Consider the following 19,345-nt stretch of genomic DNA (forward strand, 5'->3'; position numbering starts at 1 on the left):
TGCATTATACCATACTGTATGGCTGAATAAGGTAAAGTACCCATTATGGGGGACTTTTATCAATGTTTGCTTATGTATTCCTTTTTTTAGTTTATGTGCAATTTATTTATCAACTGGTTTCAGCCTGTTGATAAATTTCTTTCACTTAAGCAATATTAATTTTATTTTTTTTGCTTTGGTAGTGGCTATTTCTGCTCCATGTCAGAGCTGGAGTAAATTTTTTTTTTTATGTGATGCGACTTTTTTGCGACTTTCGCACTTGATAAATCTCTGACCACTGCAAGTCAAAAAACACTTTTTGCTTTGGTAAGCAAGTTTCTTTTTTATAATTTTTTTTTTGCTTATGGCACTGCACAATCAAAAAGTCGCACAAAAAGTAGTTGCACATGAGAATTTTTTTGAGACAATTTTAAGAAAAAACCTACTAAATGCTTTGATAAATGTCCCCCTATATTTTAGAGAAGTCTCAAAAGACTTGTAAGTCAGAATAAAGTTAAAGGGGTACTCCGGCACTTAGACAACTTATGCCCCCGCCGCTGGGGACCCCCGTTATCTTGCATGCCGCACCCCATTAAAATCAGCCCCCGGAGCGTGTTCGCTCCGAGTCTGATTACTGTCGATCACGGGGCCGGAGCGTTGTGACGTCAACGCTCCGCCCCATGTGCGTCACGCTCCGCCCCCCGCAATGCAAGCCCATGGGAGGGGGCGTGACAGCTGTATCGACAGTGATCAGACCCTGAGCGAACACGCTCCGCGGGCTGATTTTAACGGGGTGCGGCATGCAAGATCACGGGGGTCCCCAGCAGCGGGACCCCCGCAATCAGGCATCTTATCCCCTATCCTTTGGATAGGGGATAAGATGTCTAAGTGCCAGAATACCCCTTTAAGTTAAAATAACCTCTTATAAATCTATAGTTTTATCTCATTTTTCACTATGATAAAGAAGTAGGAAGAGGTAATGTAATTGTTTATGGATTGTAGTTAACATTACCTATTAAAACAGTTACCATTTACTAAAAAGATCAATTAAATGTTGTACAAAGTAAACATTTCAAAGAAAAATTATATGTTATACATGAATTATAATTTCTAGAAAAAAACGTTATTATTTAGCTGTTTTTTAATTAAACATATCCAAAATATAACGGAGCTGGATGTGGATCCTCTAATCTGTGTGGCTGATGACTCGGACCGTATCGGGGAGCAGAGTCTAAGGTGCCGCTGGTCTTCACCAGAGCCCGCTGCAAGGCAAAATGAGCTTGCTGCGGCAGGCAACACCCAGGTCCTACCTCCAACATGGCTCTACCACACAGGTAGCTGAGCAAAGCGAGGTACCAGAGGATAAGGGAGTAGCGTAGTCAAACATAGCAGAAGGTCAAGGCAGACGGCAAAGGTGCAGAGTCAAATAACGTAGCGGGAAGGTCTGGATACACGGTAATGCAAACAAGCAATAATGAACGCTTAATCTCAGGCGCGGGGCACTAGCAGGGAAGTGTGGGAGGTGCAGGGACTTATAATGTGGTGTCAGGTGCAAACACTAATTATGGGCGCACTGGCCTTTTAAATTTCAGAGCTCCGGCGCGTGCCCCCTAGGAGACGGGGACGTGCATGCTGAGACACAGAAGCAGCACAGCGGGGTGAGTGAAAGCTGGAATTCACATGCGGGCGCGTCCCGTGATGCGAATCCCTGCCCCCCCAGCAGACGGGGACCCCGGGACACTGTGCTCTCGGCTGGAGCTTGCTGCCACAGCGCAGCGCGTGACACAAGAATTAATTTTACATTGAGCAATAATAATAATAATAATAATAATATAATTTTTATTCTATTTTTGGAAATGATTTATTTATTTATTTGAATACTGAAATTAAGGAAGTAGGAACAGATAATTCAATTGTTATATTAATTACATTGTTATATTTTAACATTAGGAAAAACTTTGACATGCCCTAGCAACACGTGAAATGTTTTGATCGGCTAGGGACTGAGTGTTTAGATCTCAATTATCAGGAGAACAAGTCGGGAGAAGTCTATGCTGCCACATGCTCCTCGCCCTGCTTCATGTCACGTGATCCAGACACGCTCCATAGACTTTCATTGCTAGTGTGCTTGATCACATGACACGGAGCCAGGAGAGAAGACACTGAAGGTGAAATTCTCCTGGCTAATCCTCCTGATCAGCAAAGGACTGAATACTCAGACCCCCTTTGAACAGAACTTTTGACATGTCGCTTGGATATGTCAAAATTTTTTCCAAATGATAGTGACCTTTCAACTATTAAAATGGTTAACATTTACAAAAATTATTGATAGCATTGAATGATTAATTTTTTGAATTTAGGAAAAAATATTCAATATTTTTTACATTTAGAGATTATTTGCAAAAGGTTGAATGTATTTTAGGATTAAAGAATAACATAGGTAAGTAGTTATAGCAGAAGTAAAGGGGTACTCCGGTGGAAAACATTTTTTTTTTTTTAGGTCTTTTATAAGTCAACTGGTGCCAAAAAGTTAAACAGATTTGTAAATTACTTCTATAAAAAAAATCCTGGAAATTCTGTTCTTTTTTCATTTATTTTTTTGTCTTGTCCACAGAGCTCTCTACTGACACCTCTGTCTGTGACAAGAACTGTCAAGAGCAGCATAGGTTTGCTATGGGGAATTTCTTCTGCTCTGGAGAGTTCCTGATACGGGCATCAGACGCCAGCAGAGAGCACTGGAGACAAGACAAAAAAGAAATTCAAATAGAACAGAATTTCCTCTGTAGCATACAGCTGCTAAAAAGTACAGGAAGGGTAAATTATTTTTTAATAGAAGTATTTTACAAATCTGTTTAACTTTCTGGCACCAGTTAATAAAAAAAAAAGTACTCCTTTAATAACTTAAGGACGGCGGGCGTATGCATACGCCCCCGTTTTAAAGTCCTTAAGGACTGAGGGCGTATGGATAAGCCCGTGGGAATTCCGGTCCCCGCCGCTCGCCGGGTGGGGACTGGACCGGGTTGACTGCTGATATCTATCAGCAGGCACCCCGTGCAAACCCCTGAGACCCCCCCCCATGATCGCCGCAAATTGTCGGTCAATTCAGACCAATGATTTGCAGCTTTTCCGGGTCAATTGGGTCTCTGGTGACCTGGAATAAAAGGGTGAATGGGGCTGTCCGAGACAGCCCCATTCACCCTTACCCAGCAGGAGTGAGGTGGCACAGGTGCAGCCTCACGATCACGTGATTGATCGGTCGGAACGACCGATCAATCACGACCCTGCTGGGCGGCGATCGGGATGGCGAAGATGTCGGAGATCGGCGTCGGCGGGCGTCTCCTACCATGCCCTGGTCCGGCGGGGGTCCCCTCGGGATCGGGGGCGGCGACAGGAGCAGCAGGATCGGCGGCAACCACGGTGGCAGTCCCAGCGGAAGGATACAGCAAGAGGTGAGGTTTGGTCACTTCCTGCTGTTGCTTAGCAACAAATCGCAGCATGCACAGGCAAAGGGCATGCTGGGAGTTGTAGTTTTGCAACAGCTGGAGTCCCTAATACAACTCCCAGCTGTCAATGCATGCTGATTGTTGCAGTTTTGCAACACACAATGAGTTTGTCAGCTAACTCAGTGTTTTGCAACCAGTGTGCCTCCAGCTGTTGCAAAAATACTAAAATACTCAAACTCCTAGCGAGAAGCTCATTGTAAACCTGCGCTTGTGTGAATGTATCCTAAAAACACTACACTTACACATAATAAAGGGTAAAACACTACATATACACATATCCCTAGTCCCCCCCACTCCAAAAAAAAACGTATTGTGTTTCCAAAACGGAGCCGCCAGCTGTTAAGAAACAACAACTCACAGTATTGCTGACAGCCACTGACTGTCAAGGCATGCTGAGAGTTTTGCAACAGCTGGAGACACACTGTATGGGGAAACACTGCCATAGGGTATTTTTGTGGCAGATTCAAATACCCTATTTAGTCCTCAAATGGGCATGGCACTCTCTCGCCCTGTCGTGTTTCAAGGAAAGAGTTTAGGGCCACATATGGGGTATCTCCGTACTCGGGAGAAATTGCGTTACAAATTTTGGGGGGCTTTTTCTCCTTTTACCCCTTATGAAAAGGAAAGGTTGGGGTCTACACCAGCATGTTAGTGTAAAAAAAAACAAAACATTTTTTTACACTAACATGCTGGTGTTGCCCCATACTTTTAATTTTCACAAGCGGTAAAAGAAAAAAAAGACCCCCAAAATTTGTAACACAATTTCTCCTGAGTAGTGTTGCTTGCGAATATTCGCAATGCGAATTTTATTCGCAAATATCACATATTCGCGAATTCGCGAATATTCGCGAATATAGCACTATATATTCGTAATTACGAATATTCGTTTTTTTTTTCACAGTACACATCACAGTGATCATCCCTCTCTGCTTCCAGCTTGTGTGGTGTAAAGAAGGCTCTAATGCTACTGTGTGAGACTGGTGTGCGAATTTTCGCATATGCAAATTTTTCCTTATGCTAATTTTGTATATGCTAATTTTTTTATATGTAAATTTTCGCATTCGCAAATTTTCTCATATGCGAAAATAAAACAAGAATATTGCGAATATTCGCGAATATATGATTAATATTCGTCCATATATTCGCGAATTCGAATATGGCCTATGCCGCTCAACACTACTCCTGAGTACAAAACTACCCCATAGGTGGGCGTTAACTGCTCTGCGAGCACACAACATGGCTTGGAAGTGAGAGCGCACCATGTACATTTGAGGTCCAAATTGGTGATTTGCACAAGGGTGACAAAACAATAAATACTCAGATGTGACCCCATTTTGGAAACTACACCCCTCACATAATGTAATAGGGGTACAGTGAGCATTTACACCTCACAGGTGTCTGACAGATTTTTGGAACAGTGGTCCGTGAAAATGAAAAATTGAATTTTTTATTTGCACAGCCCACTGCTCCAAAGATCTGTCAAATGCCAGTGGGGTATAAATGTTCACTGCAACCCTTATTCAATTCTTTGAGGGGTGTAGTTTCCAAAATAGAGTCCTATGTGGGGGGGGGTCCACTGTTCTGACCCCACGGGGGGCTTTGTAAACGCACATGGCCCCTGACTTCCATTCCAAACAAATTCTATCGCCATAAGCTCATTGGCGCTCCTTCTCTTCTAAGCATTGTAGTTCGCCCGCAGAACACTTTACATCCATATATGGGGTATTTCCATACTCAGAAGAAATGGGGTTACAAATTTTGGGAGGCTTTTTCTCCAATTACCCCTTGTTAAAATGAAAAATTTGGGGTAAAACCAGCATTTCAGTGAAAAAAAAATCTAATTTTTCATTTTCATGTCCAACTTTAGCAGAAATTTGTCAACCACCTGTGGTGTGTTAAGGCTCACTGTACCCCTTGTTATGTTCCTTGAGGGGTGTAGTTTCCAAAATAGTATGCCATGTTTGTTCCTTTTGCTGTTCTGGCACCATGGGGGCTTCCTAAATGTGACATGCCCCCAAAAAAACATTTCAGCAAAATTCACTCTCCAAAATCCCATTGTTGCTCCTTCCCTTCTGAGCCCAATACTGCCCCCGCCGAACACTTGACATACACATTTGATGTATTTCCTTACTTAAGAGAAATTGGGTTACAAATTTTGGGGGGCTTTTTCTCCTTTTACCCCTTGTAAAATTTGAAAAACTGGGTCTACAAGAACACGCAAGTGTAAAAAATGAAGATTTAGAATTTTCTCCTTCACCTTGCTGCTATTCCTGTGAAACACCTAAAGGGTTAACACACTTTCTGAATGTCATTTTGAATAGTTGGAGGGGTGCAGTTTTTATAATGGGGTCATTTGTGGGATATTTCTAATATGAAGACCCCTCAAATCCACTTCGAAACTGAACTGGTCCCTGAAAAATTCTGATTTTGCAAATTTTGTGGAAAATTGATGCTGAACTTTGAAGCCCTCTGATGTCTTCCAAAAGTAAAAATATGTCCATTTTATGATGCAAACATAAAGTGGACATATTGTATTTATTAATCAATATATCATTTATTTGGAATATTCATTTTCTTTACAAGCAGAGAGTTTCAAAGTTAGAAAAATGCTACATTTTCAAAATTTTGATGACATTTGGGGATTTTTCACCAAGAAAGGATGCAAGTAACAACGCAAATTTACCACTGTGTTTTTAAAGTATAATATGTCACGAAAAAACTTACTCGGAATCAAAATAATGGGTAAAAGCATCCCAGAGTTATTAATGCTTAAAGTGACAGTGGTCAGAATTGCAAAAAAGGGCTCAGTCCTTAAGGTGAAAAAAGGCTCAGTCCTTAAGGGGTTAACAAGTTCCATGATACCATACTGTATGTCTGCGTAAGGAAGAGTATCCATTAGATTTAAAAAAGTTTAAACAGAATTTAGTCAAAAGAACTTCACATAAATATTTGGAAATTGATGTTTAACCCCTTAAGGATGGAGCCCATTGTAACCCTAAGGACGGGAGCATTTTTTGCAAATCTAACCACTGTCACTTTATGTATTAATAACTCTGGTATGCTTTTACTTATAAATTTGATTCCAAGATTGTTTTTTCGTGACATATTCTACTTTATGTTAGTGGTAAATTTACGTCGATACTTGCATCATTTCTTGGTGAAAAATTCCTAAATTTCACGAAAAATTTGAAAATTTAGCATTTTTTTTAACTTTGAAGCTCTCTGCTTGTAAGGAAAAGGGACATGCCAAATAAATTACATATTGATTCACATATACAATATGTCTACTTTATGTTGGCATCATAAAGTTGACATGTTTTAACTTTTTGAAGACATTACATGGCTTCAAAGTATAGCACTTATTTTCCAATTTTTCCCGAACATTTCAAAATCCGAATTTTTCAGATACCAGTTCAGTTTAGAAGTGAATTTGAGGGTCTTTATGTTGGAAATCCCCTATAATGGACCCCATTATGAAAATTGCACCCCTCAAAGTATTCAAAATGAGATTCAAAAAGTTTGTTAACCCTTTAGGTGTTTCACAGAAATAGCAGCAAAATGGAGGAGAAAAATAAAAAAATCTCCATTTTTTACACTAAAATGTTATTGTAGCCCAATTATTTTTCATTTTTACAAGGGGTAAAAGGTAAAAAGGCCCCCCAAAACTTGTAATTCATTTTCTCTTGAGTAAGGAAATACCTCATATGTGGATGTAAAGTGCTTTGTGGGTGCACTAGAGGGCTCAGAAGGGAAGGTGCGACAATGGCATTTTGGAGAGCTAATTCTACTGAAATGGTTTTTGGGGGGCATATCCTATTTAGGAAGCCCCCATGACGCCAGAACAGTAAAAAAAAACACATGGCATACAATTTTGGAAATTACACCCCTCAAGGAATGTAACAAGGGGTAAAGTGAGCCTTAACACCCCACAGGTGATTGACGAACTTTCGTTAAAGTGGGACGTGAAAATGAAAAATTTGACTTTTAACACTAAAATGCTGGTGTTTACCCCAAACTTTACATTTTCACAAGGAGTAATAGGAGAAAATGCCCCACAAAATTTGTAATCCCATTTCTCTTGAGTAAGGAAATACCTCATATGTGGATGTAAAGTTCTCTGTGGGTGCACTAGAGGGCTCAGAAGGGAAGGAGCAACATTGGGCTTTTGGAGAGCGAATTTTGCTGAAATGGTTTTTGGGGGGCATTTCCCATTTAGGAAGCCCCCATGATGCCAGAACAGTAAAAAAAAAATAAAAATAAAAAAAAACACATGGCTTACTATTTTGGAAACTACACCCCTTAAGGAAGGTAACAAGGAGTACAGTGAGCCTTAATACCCCACAGGTGATTGACTAACTTTCGTAAAACTGGGACGTAAAGATTAAAAAAAAAAAGTTTTTCAATAAAATGCTGGTTTTACCCCAAATTTTTCATTTTCACAAGGGGTAATAGGAGAAAAAGCCCCCAAGAATGTTTAACCCCATTTCTTCTGAGTATGGAAATACTACATATGTGGATGCAAAGTGCTCTGCGGGAGAACTACAATGCTCAGAAGAGAAGGAGCGCCATTTTGCTTTTGGAGAGAGAATTTGGTTGGAATGGAAGTCGGGGGCCATGTGCGTTTACAAAGCCCCCCCATGGTGCCAGAACAGTGGACCCCCCACATGTGACGCCATTTTGGAAACTACATCCCTCACAGAATTTAATAAGGGGTGCAGTGAGCATTTACACCCCACTGGCGTTTGACAGATCTTTGAAACAGTGGGCTGTGCAAATGAAAAATTCCTTTTTTCATTTTAACGGACGACTGTTCAAAAAATCTGTCAGACATCTGTGGGGCGTAAATGCTCACTGTACCCCTTATTACATTACGTGAGGGGTGTAGTTTCCAAAATGGGGTCACATATGGGCGGGTTCCACTGTTCTGGCACCATGGGGGCTTTGTAAACACACATAGCCTTCAATTCCAGCCTAATTCTCTCTCAAAAAGCCCAATGGCATCCCTCTCTTCTGAGCATTGTAGTTCACCCGCAGAGCACTTTACATCCACATATGGGGCATGTCCTTACTCAGAAAAAAATGGTGTTACAAATTTTGGGAGGCTTTTTTCCTATTACCCCTTGTGAAAATGAAAAATTGGGATAATATCAGCATTTCAGGGAAAAAACAAACACATTTTTAATTTTTTTATTGGGGGGGGGGTGGAAGTGTAAGGGGGTGTATATGTAGTGTTCTACTTTTTATTATTTGTTAATGTAGTGTAGTGTTTTTACGGTACATTCACACTGGAGGGGGTTCACAGTGAGTTTTCTGCTGGGAGTTAGAGCTGCGGTGGAAAATTTGTCGCAGCTCAAACGTGTAGAAGGAAACTCACTGTAAACCTGCTCGTGTGAATGTACCCTGTAAACCTTCAGCTGTGGCAAAACTATAACTGCCAGAATGCACTGACAGACCATACATGCTGAGAGTTGTAGTTTTGCAACAGCTGTAGGCACATTGGTGGGGAACCACTGAGTTAAGAAACAGATCCTAGCTCAGTGACTCCAACCAGTGTGACTCCAGCTGTTGCAAAATTACAACTGCCAGCATGTACGGTCTGTCAGTGCATTTTGGGAGTTGTAGTTTTGCAACAGCTGGAGGCACACGGGTTGGAATCACTGAGTTAGGAAACAGACTCTAGCTCAGTGTTTCCCAACCAGTGTGCCTACAGCTGTTGCAAAACTACAATTCCCAGCATGCCCAGACAGTCAGGGATGCTGGGCGTGTAGTTCTGCAATATCAGGCCGTTATGCAACAACTGGGGAAGAACAGTATGGAGACCGCTAAGTAGTGGTCTCCAAACTGTAGTCCTCGATATGTTGCAAAACTGCAACTCCAAGCATGCCCAGACTGTCCAGGCATGGGAGGGAGTTGTAGTTCTGCAACATATGAAGGGCCAGACATTACAGAACTACACGCCCAGCATCCCTAACTGTCTGGTCACGCTGGGAATTGTAGTTTTTGCAACATCTGGAGGGCTACAGTTTGGTCTCCAAACTGTGCCACTTCAGATGTTGCAAAACTACAACTCCCAGCATGCCAAGAGAGTCAATGCATGCTGAAAGTTGTAGTTTTGCAACATCTGGAGGACCACAGTTTAGAGATCACTGCACAGTAGTCTCAAAACTGTGGCCCTCCAGATGTTGCAAAACTACAACTCCCAGCATGCCCAGACAGCCTTTGGCTGTCTGGGCATACTGGGAGTTGTAGTTTTACAACTTTTAGAATGCCACAGTGAAGATCACCTACCGGCGATCTTCACTGCAGCCTCCTCCACCGCCGCACTTTCTGGCCACACTCCTCCTTCTGCTGCGATCCCGCAGCTGCTACATGTTGCTGCCGGTCCAGTAAGCCGGCCATGATCCCCCCCTCGCCGCTCGTGTCCCCCCCCCCCTCTGTACTGGACTTCGATCGGTGGGTGGGCAAAGCAGGGGAAATGAACTCTAACCCCCCCCCAACTGCCATTGGTGGTCGTACTGACCGACCAATGGCAGGGGATAGAAGGAGGTTGCAACACTGTCACCTCGCTCCTATCCTTTAGGATGATCGGGGCTGTCGATGAAAGCTCTGATAATTCTTAATTTCCGTGCGCAATCACCGCACATCGTCGATCTGAATTGACCAGCAATTTGCGACAATCGCCAACATAGGGGGAGTCTCAGGACCCCCCTAGGTATTGCCACGGGATGCCTGCTGATAGATATCAGCAGTCATCCAAGTCTGATCACCACGCAGTGATCGGAAATACGGAGGGCTTACAGGTACGCCCTCCTTCCTTAAGTATGGGGACGCGAGGGCGTATCCATACGCCCTCCGTCCCCAACAGGTTAAAAATGTTAATTTAATTACATTTTTTTTATTTTTGTTTTTATTTTAACCAATGTTGTACAAGATAAAGCTTTTGAAAATAAATTATATATACTAATTCATTATAATTTATATATACTAATTCATTATAATTTCTGGCAAATAAACATTTTTGTTTAGCTTTTTTTTTTTTTTTTTTCTCAACCTATCCAATAATATATTATTATTATTATTCTAACTATTAATATTATTATTATTTTAAATATTAGTTATATTAATTTTGGAAATTATGTATTTATTTACTAATTATATTTTGGTATCAAATTCAAAATGAAAAGCCAAATAGTGTATGCAAAATTTGTATAAAGTTTTTCACTATGAAAAAGTAATGGTAACAGATTATTTAACCCCTTAACGACGCAGGACGTATATGTACATCCTGGTGATGTGGTACTTAACGCACCAGGACATACATTTACGTCCTGAGCATATCCGCAGGCATCGGAGCGATGCCGGCATCATGCGCGACAGGTCCCGGCTGTGGATCGCAGCCAGGGACCCGCCGGTAATGACGGACACCCGCGATCCCATGGATGTCCGCCATTAACCCCTCAGATTCCGTGATCAATACAGATCACGGCATCTGCAGCATCGCGGTCACTTAACAGGATGATCGGATCGCCCGCAGTGCTGCCGCGGTGATCCGATCATCCTGCACGACAGACGGAGTTCCCCTCACCTGCCTCTGCTGTCTTCCTGGAGTCTTCCGCTCTGATCTGCCTTCCCGCAGACCAGAGCAGAAGATGACCGATAACCTTGATCAGTGCTATGTCCTATACGTAGCACTGAACAGGATTAGCAATCAAATGGTTGCTATAAATAGTCCCCTATGGGGACTATAAGAGTGTAAAAATAAAAGTAAAAAGAGTTAAAAAAAATAAAGTAAAAAAAATGTGAAAAACCCCCTCCCCCAATAAAAACGTAAATTGTCCCATTTTCCCTATTTTACCCCCAAAAAGTGTAAAAAAATATTTTATATACATATTTGGTATCGCCGCGTGCGTAAATATCCAAACTATTAAAATAAAATGTAAATGATCCCATACGGTGAACGGCGTGAACGTAAAAGAAAAATCCAAAATAACTGCTTTTTTATAACATTTTATTCCAAAAATTTTTTTATAAAAAATTTAATAAAAGTTTTGTATAAGCAAATCTGGTATTAATAAAAAGTACAGATCACGGCACAAAAAATGAGCCCTCATAACCCCACATATACAGAAAAAGGAAAAAGTTATAGGTCTTCAAAATAGGGGGATTTTAAACGTACTAATTTGGTTAAAAAGTTTGCGATTTTTTTTAAGCGCAACAGTAATAGAAAAGTGTATAATCATGGGTATCATTTTAATCATATTGACCCAGAGAATAAAAAACACGTCATTTTTACCATAAATTGTACGGCGTGAAAACAAAACCTTCCAAAATTTGCAAAATTGCGGTTTTCTTTTTCATTTCCCCACACAAATAGTATTTTTTTTGGTTGCGCCATACATTTTATGGAAAAGTGAGTGATGGCATTACAACGGACAACTGGTCGCGCAAAAAATAAGCCCTCATACTAGTCTGTGGGTGAAAATATGTTTTTTTGAAGGGGAAGAGGAAAAAACGAAAGAGTAAAAATAAAATTGTCCTTAAGGTCCAATTGGGCTGAGTCCTTAAGGGGTTCATTATTGTATTTGTCATAATTAACATTGACTAGAAAAATAGTTAGCATTTACTAAAATGGTCTATTATTGTTATACTTTGTTTAAAAAGATTTTTAAGAAAAATTATATTTAATAAGTGAATTATAATTTCTAGCAAGCAAAAAAATTTTTGTTTAGTTTTTCTTAATTCAATTTAATACACAATTATTTTTAATATAAGATACAATTGTTAAAGGGGTATTCCGTACAAAAACATCTTATACCCTATCGAAAGGATAGGGGATAAGATGTCTGATCATAGGGGCCCGCTGCTGGGACCCCCCGCGGTCTCCCTGCAGCATTTGCATTCTATGCGGGGCTGCGTCTCCAGTTTTGTAAACCTCCAGGGTTCTGGGATTGGGGATGTGACGGCCGTCACGCCCCTTCCTATAGACATGAATGGAGAGGGCGTGGAGGGACATCACATCCCCAGTCCCGGAAACCCAGAGGTTTCTGAAACTGGAGACGCAAAGAAAAAGGAACAGGTAACTAAATTGTTGTATTTATAGTTTTTAACGTCAACTTATTAAATGGGCACTCTCATTAAAAGCAATTTTTGTAATTGCACTCCTTATGGTAAAAAAAAATATTTCTAATATACTTTGTTTAAAAAAATAAAGTTTTCTACGTTTTATTTGTGCTTAAAAAAGCTCAAGAGCACATTTTCCCCCATCTTACACACAGACTTTGGACCGAAGTCCAAACACAGGAAGTGCAGCCTAGAGTGCTGAGGGGGGGGTTCTCTAACCAACAGCATATGGCAGTTAAGTGTGAGAGGAGCTATGATTGGATGAGGCTGGACTACCCCTTCTCAGCACTCCAGGCTGCACTTTGTGTGTTTGGACTTCTGTCCAAAGACTGTGTATAAGACGGGTGGAAATGTGCTCTTGAGCTTTTTTAAGCACAAATAAAACATAGAAAACTTCTTTTTTTTTTAAACAAAGTATATTAGAAATATTTTTTATTTACCATAAGGAGTGCAATAGCAAAACTTTGTTTTAATGAGAGTTACCCTTTAACATAGTTAACATTTATAAAAATCAAGTAAATTGGTTTAAATAATTTTTATTGGATTTTTTTTTTGAGAAATTTACAAAAAAGGAAAGATTGGCCAAAGAAAACAACGTGGCCAAGGAACAATACATAACAAATATAACACAGTTATATAAATATTACTAAAGCAATCACTCAGCTGTATGTAGAAATATTAATTTGCAGAATCATGTCTTTGGATGTTGCGGATATTATAGACATATCCAGTAGATCATTATAGGTCACCTTGAAAAGTAAAAACTTCACATAAGCAGTTTTAAAGTATTTTATAGTCATACCTATAACTTCTTGCATTTAGAAAAATTATTTATATTTTGAGATCATTTGCAGATATCCTATCTGTTCTAGACATTAGTATATTACATACTGCAGAGAGGTAATTTCATGAGTCCCATGATACCATACAGTATGTCTGCATAAGATAAAGTATCTATTATATTAAGTGACATTTTAAAAGACTTGTAGCTCAGAAATGTATTCAGTAAAAAGAAAATAATTATTATACATTTTTTTTAACGCTATTGATGTTTCAATTTACTTTTTTTTCATACACCTATGACATTTTAAGAAATAATTTTTAATATAAGAAAAACCAATACTGAATTTATATCTTATTTTCCATTGTGATAAATTGTTAAATATATTAATGTATTTTTATTTTTCAATTCAACCTACCAATAATGTATTTTGACATAAAATTGACAATTATTATTACTAGTAATGTCCTTTCTAAATTTTTGTAAATTATTTATTTATTTAATCATTCATTTTTTGTAAAAAATGGAATAAACAATTAATATGTGTAGAATTTGTATAACATTTTTCACTATAAAAAAGAAGTAGAAACAGGTAATTCAAATGTTATATTTGTTGTAATTAAAATTAACTATGCAAATAGCCAATATTTAGTAAAATGATCTATTAATGTTATATGTTAATGATTAGAAAGAAAAATTATATATGATAAGGGAATTATAATTTCTACCAAATAAAAAAAATGTTTAAGCTTTTTTTTCATTCAATATATTTTTACAATTAAGACAAAACAATTGTTATTATTAATGCAATTTTTATACACTTATAACATTTTAAGAAAAAATATATATGTGTAAAATGTAGAATTTATATCTAATTTTTTTTACATAATAAACAAGGGGGACTGGTAACTAAATTGTTGTATTTATTGTTATTAACAATAACTATTAATAAAGTTAACATTTCTAAAAAAAAAAAACAATTCAATTGAAAAATGATTTATATTTTGAGATAATTTGTAGATAATATCTAATCTGTTATAGACATTGATATCTTACATTCTGCAGAGGTTTATTTTCTGATTCCCATGATACCATACTGTATCTCTGAATAAGGTAAAGTATCCATTATATTTAGAGAAATTTCAAATTACTTGTAGGCCAGAACAGAATTCAGTTAAAAGAACTTCATATAAATATTTTAAAAAAATTACATTTAAAAGTTTTAAATTAATTGAAATTATTTTATTGTGCTTGTTTTTTTTCAGCCAATGTTATAGAAGATATATATATATATATATATATATATATATATATATATATATATATTTTTTTTTTTTTTTTTAAACTAAATATAAGGGAATTTTTATTTCTAGCTAACAGTAATTTTTTAAATTTATTTAATACATCCAATAATGTATTTGTATATTAAAGACACTACAATTATATTATTATTATTATTATCATTATTATTATTATTATTATTAATAATAATAATAGTAGTAGCGTCAGTAATAGTAGTAGAATTTTTATTGCTTTTTTGGAAACGATTAATATATCTATTTGCTAATTTTTATATACTAATATGACATTTTAGTAAAAAAGTTTTTAATAAGAAAATAAACAAAAAAAATGTGTATGTAGAATTTATATCAAATTTTTCACTGTGATACATTTCTATATTTATTAACATCAACTATAAAAATTTACTGTAAAATATCTATAAAATGTGTTGTACAGATAAAGATTTCAAAGCTATAATAAAAAGATCAATTGAATAAGAACGTGAATATTTTGAGATTATTTGCTAAAGTAGTTATAGCAGAATTACATCTATAAGTATATATACATACATGATAACAGGCACACAAATTGTGTATGTCAGGAAATATAATGGACTCACTTAGAATATGCTTTATACTCACAGTTCCAATGGTCCTCCAGTCTGAACTTTTATCCATGTTGGTCATCTTTTATAGATATTGGTGTTTTATAGACTGTGGAGGAATAATTTCAGAGTCCCATAAGGGCATTGTATGAGTGATTGATTATGATGACAATATAATAGTCGCTGAGATCTGAGTTCCTCGAAAGGTAACTGTTCACATGACCCCTGGGAAAATAATGATGTGATAAGTAAGCAGATGTGACCTCTCCGCTGTATAGATTTAACTCCTTTTTCAGTGTAAAAAATCCTGACCGTACAATCACAATGTAGGACAGCATTAAGGTCCATACACACAAAAAGGAAAGAATTTTTGTAACATCTTCAAACAGCCACAATTCTTTCAAACAGATTCACATAAGGGCCTATGGGTTAATTTTTTTTTGTTGTAATATGCACAGTGAAACAGAAATGAGAAAAAAAACAAAAAAAACCCTGCAATTTGAGTACATTTTTGTGCTTTTCCCTTTGCAGTCATCTTTATTCTACAGGCCAGCATGATTCCAGTGATACCCAATTCATATTAACTTTTGAGATGTTTTAGTATTTTTTTCAAAAGTTAAAACATAAATAAAAAAACATTTTTTTCACCATATTCTGATCTGCATTAGTTTTTTTTTAGGGATGCACCGAAAGGGAAATTTTGGTCCGAAACCGAAAATTTAGGCTGTGATCGGCCGAAATCCAAGACCAAAAATGCATTGCCCCGCCCACCTTTTTTTCAATATGGTTTTTGTAAAATTGTATTATCAGAATTTTTCAATTACAGATTTACTTGAAGGTGACACCAGAACACATGTGGGGTGGCTCTAGAAGGTACTGGCCGGGCTTGGAGTCACAGCACTGCCACTCACTATACATTGACTCTATGACACACTACAGGGGTAAACACTTATCTGATTGGTTGGTATGGGCAACTACTCAATTTTTCCTCAGCACTTTTTCATAAATCTCCCCCTTATATCTTAAAAAAAAATATCAGTATGCTTAAAATGTTCTCTTCTGACCCCTAAAACTTTCTTATTTTTTCCATATATGGGGTTGTATAGGGCCTAATTTTTGCACTGTGATCTGTATTTTTTATCTGTACCATTTTTATTTTGATGTGACTTTTTGGATCCCTTTTTTTTCTTCTACATAAGTGAACAAAAATCAGCAATTCTGGCCATTGGTATTTTTTTTTTTACATTTACACCATTGACTGTGCGGTTTCATTAACATTATATTTTAATAGTTTGGACATTTATGCACATGGCGTTACCAAATATGTTTATTTTGGTTAACTTTATTTGAAAATGGGGGAGGGGGTTATTTAATCTTTTATTTAGGGGGAGGGGCTTTTTTTTTTTTTTTACATTTATTGCCTTTTTATTTTATACTAATTTATTTTCATAATCTTCTTTGTCCCCATAGGGCAGTGTTTTCCACAGTGTGCCTCCAGTTGTTGCAAAACTACAACTCTCAGCATGCCCAGACAGCCAATGTCTGTAGGGCATGCTGGGAGTTGTAGTTTTGTAACAGCTGGAGACACACAGATTCAAGTTTTCTACTTCTAGACACAGATCAATGCTGTGCCATAGGAGTCTATAGCATATCACTGATCAGTGTTATCAGCATTCCATTACTACAGGCTGCTAAGGCTGCCTGCAATATTGGAGCACCGATCGGACAGGATGGATAAAGGTAAGGAACCTCTGATTGTTTTCGGCATCTAAAAGGTTAATGCCAGACATCACATGCATCAGCGATGTCTGGCATTAGCCAGTATGAAGCGAGCTCAGGAGTATACACATGGCGGTCAGCCATGTAAGGGTTAAATCACCTCCTCCCAGCGCTTGGCACTGCTGGGAGGAGTGACAGTGGGCCCTTAATGGAGGGCCTGGATTGGACTGCACCACTCAAGACCTGGGGAAGGGGGGCAGGGGGATGCACTGCCGACTGCCCACAGTTCCCTCCCACGGCACAGGGAGGATGAGGCAGTATAGCTCGGGTGTACAGTTCTGCACCTCACACCAGAGACAGAAAAAGTTGAAAGCCATGCCCCTAATTTAGGTAATGGCCTTATTTAATTTTTTTCTCTATGAAACTTCATAAGGACACATTTTTTTGCCGCTATACTTTTTATTGGTGCTATTTTGGTGTTAAATGTGCACTCCTGTGCTCCAGTGTTCTGAACATTTTGTTCAGAGTGCTCTGAGCCGAAGGCCGTGATCGGGATGTCAAGAATAGGAGAAGGGATGAGGAACACATGGTATTGGCACAGTTTCAGTATAGCAGCACTAAGTAGGGACACAGATATGACATGACTCATTAGGGAAGTCCATCAGGCTGTGCAAGAAGAAGAAAGCATAATCTGACCTCAGGGTAGCCAATAATGGCTTGCACACAGTTCCAAGCCAATTAGGAGTCATTATAGGGGTAGTACAGAGGCCCCAGAAAAACATATGCATGGAGCGGCAGTGGCCATTTTGGAGATAATATCTCTGCTAGGGGCAGTGCTTGTTTTCAAAGGCTAGAAAAGCAGTGCTGCACTCCATTTGTTCACTATAATAGCACTATTGTGGCTGCATTGTGGTCAAATTATGGGTTGCATTTGCTTTGACAGGTCATGGTCAGAAAAAGATCTTTGAGGAACAGTTAGACTTGGTAAGGATAGAGTTTCACTTATTTTTTTGTCTGTGTTGTTTGGCAGCAAAATTGCCAGAAAACTGCCCCCTGCATTTTCCTGTGTTTTTTCCTTTTTTTCCTGGCGTTTTTACCTTAGTGTGGAAATGTTTTCCCCTTTCGCAGTTTTCCCTGAAAATCTGAGATAGCAATGGTGGTAGCACACAGGCAGCTTTTGAGAATTTCGTTGGGTACCACAAAAAATAGATGTAGCAGTGGTGTCTGAGGCATGTAGAATCTTTGTGGTTAGTGGTTATTCACAATCATTCATAAATACATAAAAAGGTATTTGTCTAGAACAGCAGCTGGTGTGTACTTTTGCCTGGCCTTTCACAGTATTTAGGCCCTTGACAGATTACCATGTAAAAATAGTAAACTACTTAGATGTACCTATGTGTTATGCACTTATGAGGGCAGAAAAATGCGCTACAGTATGCTTAAAAAAGTATTGGAGTAAAACACCAGATGGTGATTACTTTTGCCTGGACTTTCACAGTATCTAGGCCCTTGTCAGCTAACAGGTACAAATTGAATCCAATCAGTTTCTAGACAGGATTATTTATTTAAAAAAAGAAAAAAAAAAAGTAAAAAAATAAGAAAAATCCCCTTCGCCAATAAAAACATAAATCATCTGTTTTTCCCATTTTACCCCCCAAAAAGGTTAAAAAAAATAATTAATAAAAATATTTGGTATCACCACATGCATAAAAGTCTGAACTATCAAAATATATAGTTAATTGTCCCATATGGTGGATGGCATACACATAAAAAAAGGCTAAAATTGCTGCTTTTTTGTCACATTTTATTAAAAAAAATTAAAGTTAATTAAAACAAAAATATAAGCAAACATTGTACCGATAAAAACTACAGATTATGGAGCAAAAAATGAGCCCTTGTACCTCCCCGTATTTGGAAAACTGAGAAAGTTATAGTTGGTCAAAATAGTGCAATTTCAAACATACAAATTTTGTTGGAAAAATTTGAGATTTGAGATTTTTTTTAAACCATACGAATTATAAAAAAAAGGCATATAACGGGGGGCATGGCTTGGTGCGCTGGCGAGCAGAAGCATGATGTGAGGGCTCCGACCGGGCTGCCGTATAAACGGGCGAAATAGGAGGTGATTGGCAGTAAATCACGGGCAAAACTAGCCAGGAAGAAAGCTAAGCAGCAAGGACATCTCCCGGGCACCATTACCCGCTTCTTCACCCTCCCGCTACTCGCCTCTGGGACCCGGGAACAACCACAGCCTTCAGGCGCCATCTTGCCTCAGCAGAACTGCACTCCCGATTCCACGGGTGGTCCTGAGTCTCTCCACACACCCGCCGAAAGCCACCTGAAGGCCGGGGGGACACC

The 19,345-nt window shown here is 38.3% G+C and overlaps 1 protein-coding gene across 1 annotated transcript in view; it reads right to left on the minus strand.

Moving 5' to 3' along the window:
• Positions 1 to 19,252, minus strand: part of LOC130367286 (extracellular calcium-sensing receptor-like) — a 58,200-nt gene extending 38,948 nt beyond the window's left edge. The window contains exon 1 of the mRNA XM_056569691.1: positions 19,187 to 19,252. Within this exon, the coding sequence (XP_056425666.1) occupies positions 19,187 to 19,252 (66 nt within the window). The remainder of the gene's footprint in view (positions 1 to 19,186) is intronic.
• Between the last annotated feature and the right edge of the window lie 93 nt (positions 19,253 to 19,345).

The sequence above is a fragment of the Hyla sarda genome, chromosome 4 (genome assembly GCF_029499605.1).
Source record: "Hyla sarda isolate aHylSar1 chromosome 4, aHylSar1.hap1, whole genome shotgun sequence".
Classification (NCBI taxonomy): Eukaryota; Metazoa; Chordata; class Amphibia; order Anura; family Hylidae; genus Hyla; species Hyla sarda.